The sequence below is a fragment of the Acanthisitta chloris genome, unplaced genomic scaffold, assembly GCF_000695815.1.
Source record: "Acanthisitta chloris isolate BGI_N310 unplaced genomic scaffold, ASM69581v1 scaffold27626, whole genome shotgun sequence".
Lineage (NCBI taxonomy): Eukaryota > Metazoa > Chordata > Aves > Passeriformes > Acanthisittidae > Acanthisitta > Acanthisitta chloris.
Window position 1 is genome coordinate 2,432 of NW_008676992.1, and position 9,178 is coordinate 11,609.

At 47.8% G+C, this 9,178-nt stretch overlaps 1 protein-coding gene across 1 annotated transcript in view; it reads right to left on the reverse strand.

Annotated features, from left to right (window-relative positions):
• Positions 1-520: 520 nt before the first annotated feature.
• LOC103803776 (histone deacetylase 4) overlaps positions 521-9,178 on the reverse strand; it is a gene marked incomplete at its 5' end in the record, with an annotated part of 22,880 nt that continues 14,222 nt past the window's right edge. The window contains 4 exons of the mRNA XM_009076347.1: positions 521-1,286; positions 1,766-1,907; positions 3,626-3,710; positions 8,701-8,834. Coding sequence (XP_009074595.1) covers positions 1,247-1,286; positions 1,766-1,907; positions 3,626-3,710; positions 8,701-8,834 — 401 coding nt within the window. The remainder of the gene's footprint in view (positions 1,287-1,765; positions 1,908-3,625; positions 3,711-8,700; positions 8,835-9,178) is intronic.

The window sequence follows — 9,178 nt, forward strand, 5'->3', positions numbered from 1 at the left end:
TACACATATATATATTTATACCTAACAATTTAAGCAATATCTCATGCTAGTTGCTTTTCATAAAAAGCATTCCAGTCTTAAAATCTGCACTGTGTCTAATACATGCTCAACCAAATTGATAAGCTCAATTCCTAATGTAGAAGAGAGAGAAAACGTTTTAAAATTGGCGGTTAAAAATGGTTGAATTTCAAAGACCCAACAGTATTTGCCACTTTTTTTTTGGCAACTACCTTAATTCTTTTCCTTCTTTTTTTTTTTGTGTGGTTTTTTGTTGTTGTTTTTTTTTTTTTTTTTTTGTTAAACAGCAATGAAAGAAAACAAAACAAATCCAAACTTGTCGACAGTTTTTGGAGACGCTCTGTTCAGTTGATGCCTGCTTCCCACCATCATGCCAGCACAAGCCAAAAAGTCTTCCTTCCTGATGGCAGTTCTTGGCTTTCCCAACCAGAGGAAAAAATATTCAGGAACTGCTGTGTTCTTTGTGGTTTATCTTTTTTTGTGTGGTTTTTTTTTTTTTTTTTTTTTACTTAAGGCATTGTTCCTCAAACTTCAGAAAATCCAGCTGCACCAAATCCATCATTAAAAAAAAAGGCACAAACTCATCTTCAGATGGCTTTGGAGACAATAAAGCCGACTCCATCTGGGCTACCATTTCTCCCTTTCTCCTTCCCTTTCCTTCAGATGTTAAGATGAGTCCCTCGTTCCCTGTCCCTCCCCATTAAAAATACACCATCTCCCGAAGTTCTGGTTCCGACAAGATGTGTCGCTGACTCGCAGGCAAGAGCCATTTCAAAATATCCAAGAAATGAAACTACACGATGGGCCGAGTGGTTCAAGTGGAGATTGCTCAGTTGTGGGTAATCAACTTGTAAGCACCAGTTTTACGTTAAGGTTTGTTTTATTTTCACGCGTGTTGTTGAATCTTTGATTTCTTTGTTTGTTTCGCAACTCTGCCAAAGACTTCCTGGGCGTCGTTCCTCTTTCCACTCCCAGTGAGGACCAGAGGAAGAGTGCCCAACGTGTCAGTCCTTTGCTGCTCTTCACCAGCATTTTTTGTTTGCGGCAAATAGAGACTCAGATAGATACGGAGAGACTGGTTTTGTCGGTTGCTTTGCTTTACACCTGGTTGTCCTTCCGTATTATGGAAATAAGCGTGACAGGACACAGGAGTAACGAGAGAAAGCTTCTTGGCAGAGCTTCAAGACGAAGACGAACAAACAGGAGAACTCCAGCTCGAAGGTGAATGCTACAGGGGAGGTTCCTCTTCCATGGGTTCGTCGTCAGGTCTGAGGGATTTCACAGCCAGGCAGGATGGGAAGGGAGGGAAGAGAGAATAGAGGGGTTGAGCATGAAGAGCTGGACAAATTGTGATGCCTAGTCTCACGCTTTACATTCCCATCACCTTCCCACCCAGGCAGTTGAGATCCGCTGGAATTAAAACTTGCCACCAAGAAGGGGTTTTGGACAGTATGTTTTCACTTAGGCAATGTTAACATGTTATGCAGCAAAATCAGTTTCCTCCGGTAGTCCAAAACCACATTTGGCTCTGGTTGGAGCAGAAGGGTCAGGCACAGGGTGTATACACAGAGCTCATTTCTCTGCTGCTCTCCTGCAGCCCAGGAGGTCTTTCTGGAATCCATGGAGGACAGGGGACGTGGGGAATGCAGCAGCAATGGTTAAAAGGAGAGGTTTAACCCACAGTGCTGCTCCTCCTGCCTGGGCAGACCCTGAGATGTGTCAAGAGATGGGAAGGAAAGCAACTCACCTCTTCTCAGCTGGCTTCACGCCCACTGACAGAGATGCCATGGCCGTTACCGTCTCTGCCTCCTCATTCTCACACTTCTGAGCCTCAACCAGGGAGTATCCCACCGTGGAGGCGTAACGCTGGAGTGAATGCCAATACTTGCCTGAGGTAGAGGTGAAAAGAGAGGCATTAGGGCACCTGCACCGTTCCAGGTCCAGCACCACCCTCTCGCTTTCCCAGAACCAACAGCAGGCTGAGAACTGCCCAGGCAAGACTCATCACACCTATGCAAAATGGGACCTTGATCTGTGCTTGCTCTCACTTCAAGACCCATAGGTGCTCAGGAAATAACAACAGTTCCTTTTTCACTCTGAAACCCTCAGAAAGTTCTAGACCTAAGGACAAATACAGGGGAGGGAAGGATGCAGGCCAGACCTGGACTCCTGCATTCAGCTGCTGACTGTCCCATGCTTTTTGTGGGCAAATCACCTAAGGCTAAAGGAGTCCAAGTTGTATTTAGAATCATTAAGATTGGTAAAGGCCTCTAAGATCATTGAGTCCAAGCTTCAATTTCTTTTTTATGTCAGCAGTTTGTCACCCTTTTTCAGCGGGAAGAACAGAGGAATGGAGTAAATGATGTTCTCCTGGTCCCCAGGCAGGACAAACTGAATTTGCTGGTACCCAAAAAGCCACAGCTAAACCTTAAAGCAAGAACCCAAACAGCGAGGGCAACACATAGGGAGGAGGGGCTTGTTCTCAAGCATCTCCATTTCTCCTGTGCTGGGCAGCAGATCTGAGGGTCTTACTCCAAGCCCCTTTGAAGCCTTGAGCAACCTGATCTAGTGAGGAGGTGTCCCTGCCCAGGGGAGGGGGTTGGGACTAGATGATATGTAAGGTCCATTCCAACCCCTAAATTCTATGATTCTATGATAATCTGCTGTGCTCATTTTAAGAAAGAAACTAAATAGATCACTGGCTGGCTCAAGATGCTGCTGAGGTGTCCCACAGGTCCTGAGCTTCCACTCTGCAGAGCAGCTTCTGGAAATGGAATTCAAATATCTAAAGCCACCTGGCATTTTTAGGGGCGGAAGGAAAATAATCTCTATTTTTACCCTATAAAAGGGAGACAACTCCCCCTTCAATTTCAGACCACAAATGCTTGATGTGGGAGGATGGTGGGATGTGGCGCTGGGATTCCTGTGTGACTCAGGCTCTTGCACTAAGAATTTCCTGAGGAAAGCTTCAATAAAATGATTTTAACCTTCTTGGCTAAATAAACCTAAAGTATCAGCAACTTTCGGCAACAGTCCTAGAATCCCAGAATCTCCTGAGTTGGAAGGGACTCACAAGGATCATCAAGTCCAACACATAACACCCCAACAATCCCATCACGTGCTCAAGAGACTGTTTCACTTTCATGCCTATCTGTTCTTAGTTCATAGGTGACACAACACTCAGTGAGACTTTTGTTATTCTGAGCTACCTGAATTGCTCTTGATGAGATAAAAGAACACTCTAAGTGCAGGATACTTTGTCCTTCACAGAGATTTTACAGGGTTGAATACTAATTAGTGTTGAGTTAAAGGCTGGACACAATGACTTAAAGGTCTTTTCCAACCTAAACCATTCTCTGATTCTATAATTTCTCCACAAGTGCTTAAAACAATTCCGTGAATAAACTGCTCACTGTGCATCACTTGATCTGCTGCTGCCAGCACAGTGAGACAAGTTTGTGGCTGCACAAACTCAGTTCATGGTGCAGTGACCACAAAGAAACTACGACATGGGAACACGGAGCTGCCAGAATGATGGAGAAGTCAAATGAGTGTCCCACTGGGCAGCCCAACAGGGAACCAGCTGGGTCAGTGGGGCTATACTCACTGTGTATCTCGATTACTTTCTCCATGGAATGCACAGCATTAGAGTTTGCTCTCTGCTGGAAAACCTTCTCTGGAAGAGGTTCAAGCTGGAAAAAGAGAGGAACACGGAAGAAATGTTACCAACGAAACACAGAATCCTGGGATGGCTTGTGTTAGAAGGGACCTTAAAGACCATCTCATTCCACCCCTTGCCATGAGCAGGGACACCTTCCACTAGACCAGGTTGCTCCAAGCCCCATCCAACCTGGCCTTGAACACTCCCAGGGATGCAGCAGCCACAGCTCCTCTGGGCAACCTGACCTGTGCCATCACCACCCTCACAGGGAAGAATTTCTTCCCAATATGCCATCTAACCCTGCCCTCTGTCAGTGGGAAGCCATTCCCTGTCCTGTCACTGCAAGTGATACAAAATGCCCTCTCCTTGCTTGACAGCACTTCCTCCTGTTTTCTAAGAGGTATTTTCCTCCTGTCTGATAAAGAGCTCTGTCTGGACCCATCTCAGCCCTGGTAGCCTTCATTCAGCATAGAAAAAGTGAAATCAAACCACAATCTCCTTCGAGATGTTTCTCCAAAGGTGGGTACTGCAGGGCTGTTCTAGTGCCAGAAAACATCAGTAACAACAAGCCTTGGACATCCTATGTCAAGAGCATGGGGTCGGAGCCCTGACAAAGTCTGTTCTGCAGTGGGAACACGCATGTCCAATCCCAGAGAAAGGCTCTGACAGCACTGCTGGAGGGTTGTTTTAGGGTTTATTTGATGTCCTTTAGAAAAACCCAAGAAGAGGAACACACCTTTGACATCCCTGGTTCTCCACTAAAAGCATGAATTCGTCACACAACTCCTAGGCTGGCTAGTCAAGAAACGTCCACAGCTGTTAATTGTGTCTGAAAACAGCAGCCAAGGCCCAACCAGGGATATTCCCCAGCAAAGAGCAGCCACAGTTTAATAGTTAAAAGAAAATTAAACCTATGCAAAGTTTAACTGCAACTTCTGCTCAAAGCCAAGAGAAGCTCCAGACAAGAATACTCTTATGAGCACATGGTAGCCATTCCATAGGTACTTCATGAGCACTAGGGATTGCTGCATTCCAGATTTAGTAATTAGGGACTGCACTTTTAAAATTCTCTGATCTAAAAATACTTCTGGTTCAAACTGGTTTCTGTATGACATTAAGTGAAGGCAAAAGCAATTCCAGGATGAGCCTTTCAGTAAGAGCTTTCTAATGCCTCTTGGCTGAGACCAATAGGAAGCACATTCCTGATTCCATAGCACACTCCTCATCCTGAAACAACACTCACAGGCAACAGGCTCAGCCACTGCACTCCTGGAAAAGGGAGGAAATACCTCTGGGCATTATGCAAAGGTTTTAAGTACCTGCCTATTACCACCTTCTAGTTCATTTGCAATGTTCAGAGTCTAACACTGGACAAACCTCCACTACTTCAGGGTGAAAAACAACAAGGACAAAGCATTTCCAGTTGGGACAGACAACACTATGAGTGCTGCTGAGCTCCAAGACCATGTTCCTCAGCACGTGCTGCTGTCCATATTCCCATGACAACAGCTCTGCCCTCTGCTCCGGATGCTCCAGCATCACTCCCCAGGAACAGACACTTCACCGGTAGCACTTGCCATGGGGCAGAGGTTGGTTTGAAGGGTAAAGGCTGGTAATGCCCAGAATGGAGTGTGCAGCTCCATATGGCTGCTGTGCCCTCCAGCAGGGCTGGCATGCTGCTCTAAGGGACTGCTTTGAGTAACAGGAGAGGAATGGTGGCTTACTGGTCTAAACTGCCATCAGCAGACCACAGAATCATATAATCATGGAATGGTTTGTGTTGGAAGGGACCATCTGGTTCCAATCCCTGCATGGGCAGGGACACCTTCCACTAGACCAGGTTGCTCCAAGTCCCATCCAACCTGTCCTAGAACACTTCCAGGGATGGAGCAGCCACAGCTTCTCTGTGCAAGCTCTGCCAGTGCCTCACCACCCTCACAGGGAGGAATTCCTTCCCAATATTCCTCCCAAATCTCCCTTTCCAGGTTCAGCTTAAGTCCATTCCCCCTTTTCTTGGTGTTCCAGACCTTTGTCCAAAGTTCCTCTCGGCTCTCTTGGAACCTTCTCCAGGCTGAACACCCCCAACTCTCTCGGACGGTACCAAACTCTCTCTCCCTCTATCAAATCCACCTTTGACTTTTCCACTCAAACCCTGTTAGCTTCGCACAATTAGATCTGTCACCACAGCCATGTCCATCCACTCTCAAGCCACCTCGCCCGGCACTGCCTCCATTCTCATTCCTACCCTCAGCTGCACAGCCAAAGCTCTGCTTTAATTTCCTGGCCAGTTGGAAACACGCCGGCTCCTGCTTCTGTGGAATGCTTTTCCCCGTGCGGCAGTTTTGATCTCTGCCGGTGAACGCAGACGCTCTGGGGACTGGCACTGTTCCCCTCATTTCCTACCAGTCCGCGTGTAGCTGCGGCACCGTTCCTGGGCTGGAGAAGCTCTGTGCTGCTCGTCGTGGCTGCAGCTGCCTGTCCATGTGTGTGCGTGCAGGATCCTCCGACAGGCTGTATATCAAACAGCATCAAAGGGCCGCAGGACAAAGCCACAGCCGTTCCCTCCGACTTCCTTGCATTAAAAAAGGTTTTAGAAAAGACCTTGATAAAACTAGTGTTTCCTGCTTTTTGATGTGTGGCTAAGTCAGGGGATATTGTCATGGTATCTGCATAGCCTTACAGCCCACCTAGGACAAGTGAGAACAGGTCTGTCTTTAAGTATTTTGAAGTGCCTTAGAGCTGTGATGAAACAAAATCAGTGTTTTTTAGCTTTAAGAATCAATGTTCATTCAGCTCAATGAGAACACTCAGGCAGCTGACAACACCCAAGCTATCGTGAGTGCAGAGATCTCCACACAGCCTCACACTTCCAAACACATCCATGGCTTGGATCAAGCACTTATTTATGGCATGCAGACCCTCATCTGCATCCTATGAGCATGTCAAGCAGGAGTGCTTGACTGTTATTAGCATTGTTTCCCTTTCAAAGTGTGTCCTGCCACTACAGTCAGCTGCACCCAAAGGTGGATGGAGCCAGAGGAATTGTCTGTGGTGACAACTTGGCTCCAGAGAGATGAGTGCCGCAATAAAAACTCACAGAATCTCAGGCTGGTTTGGGTTGAAGGAACCTTAAAGCTCATCTTGTTCCAACCCTCTGCCACATGCAGGGATACCTTCCACTAGACCAGGTTGCTCCAAACCCTGTCCAGCCTGGCCTCGGACACTTCCAGGGGCAGCCACCGCTTCTCTGGGGTGCTAGTGCCTCACCACTGGAACTCCCCTGGTTTCATGCTGATGTAGCAGCTGGTTCCCATGTTTTCGGCTTTCCTGAAGGCTGAGGACAGGCTGGATCCATTCCCCATGCCAATATCAGAACTGCCTGGCCAAGCACAAGGAGTGGATGCTCCCTGGATACTTGGAGATGGGATGCTGGATCATTCAAGCAGCTGCTTTTGATGAATCCCAGCTGGTTTCTCTCTTGGCCTGGCTAGCGCAGCTTCCCCAGGCGCTGTTGTCTTTAATGCTGAGTGTGGATACTACAAGACAAAGCACTTCTCCAACAGGCTGGAAGTTAAACATAGCTGATCCTCACATCCACGCAGATCCAAGCTCCCTCTTCATCTTCCCACACCTGAGAAAGGCTAATGGTCACTGAACTGCAACCACCCCCAGAAGTCATCTTCCACTGGAGACAGAGCCACTGCTTGCCTTCTCCTTTCTGCGGTGCCGCACCCTGACCCAAAGTAACCAGGTACTCATGCTCAAAACCCTACAAACATGGCACCAGGGGAGGTTTTGGTTGGATATTAGGGAAAATTTCTTCATGGAAAGGGTGGTCAGGCACTGACACAGGCTGCCCAGGGTGCTGGTGGAGTCACCATCCCTGGAGGGATTTAGATGATGTGTAGATGTGGCACTTCTCCCTTAATGCCACTGACACTAAAAGGGGAGGGGAAGAAGAGGCAGAAAAACTAAGGCATCTGAAGTTTGCTCTGTAGGAAAATACCCTGAGCTTCCCAGAATCCAAAACCTCAATTCCTTGGTGTACTTCTCTGCCTTGCTCTTATCTTGCAACCACATCCCCTGACCTTTCTGGCCAATTTCTCTGACACAGCAGAGGCTTTTCCTACACAGTCATGTGCAGAAAAATGGAAAAGATAAGTTAAATGAAAAAAATGTAACTGCAAACAATGTCAACCAAGCTGCCCCACATAGCAGGCACAGGCTGTAGGACCACAGAGTAGAGCAAGGAGAAGGGAAGGCTTGGACAGCAAATTCAGAAGTAAATTAAAATGGTTGATTTCCAAAGGGCAAATTATTTGGCTAAAGAATAAACTCCTAAAAATCAGCTCTCAGCTGTTTCACTCCCTGTAATACAGACTGCCAAGCACAGGTAGTTCGTACTCTTTAAATCAAGAAAAGAAACCAAACAATGAGGCTGCACTTTGAATACTGTGTGCAGTTCTGGGTCCCTCAGTTCAGGAGGGATATTGAAGTGCTGGAGCAGGTCTAGAGAAGAGCAACGAGGCTGGGGAAGGGACTCGAGCACAAGTGCCATGAGGAGAGGCTGAGGGAGCTGGGGTTGTTTAGCCTGGAGAAGAGGAGGCTCAGGGGAGACCTTACCACCCTCTGCAACTCCCTGACAGGAGGTTGGAGTCAGGTGAGGGTTGGTGTCTTCTCCCAGGCAACCAGAGGAGGACAAGAGGGCACAGACTCCAGCTCTGCCAGGGGAGGTTTAGGTTGGATATTAGGAAGAGATTTTGTACAAAGAGAGCAATCAGGCATTGGAATGGGCTGCTCAGGGAGGTGGTGGATTCACCATGCCTGGAGGTTCTGAAGATGAGACTAGATGTGGCACTTAGTGCCATGCTCTAGTAAGCACGGAAGGGCTGGACCTCATGATCTTGGAGGTCTTTTCTAACACAGTGGATTCTATGAATGACAAAAATATGGTGGACTGGCTGTTTTGGAGAAGGAGATGCCCAAACCAAGGCGGGGTGGAGGTTCTGCCGTGTCCGTACCTCATTTCCCAGCAAAGCGGACACACATGCCTCCGAGGCATCGCAGATGGCAGTCAGGTCGTGGCCACCTTCAAGGGCCAGGACTACACGACCCCCGGCCAGGCCCATCAGCTGCTTCGTCAGGTACCCGAAGCCTGTAATGAGGGAACAGAGAATATTCAGGAGAAGGGCAAAGGTTGTGGCTGGAATCAGGCTCCTGGCAAAGGATCAAAGAATTAGAGAAAGGAATTACATCACATTAAAAAACCACACGGGATTTGAAAGGACTTGACGCATAATATGAGCCAGGTTGGGGTTTAATTCACTCGCTGCCACAAGTTCCCATTCCAGACATGGTTCCCTGGGATGGAGCTGTGCATCCCCCATGAGCGCTATGCCGGAGCTTATCCCAGGTGAGAGTACGACCATCTGCCCTGACACCTCTCAGCACCCTGAGTTAGACACTGCAGTGAATATTCCCTTTGGAAGGAGGGAAAGA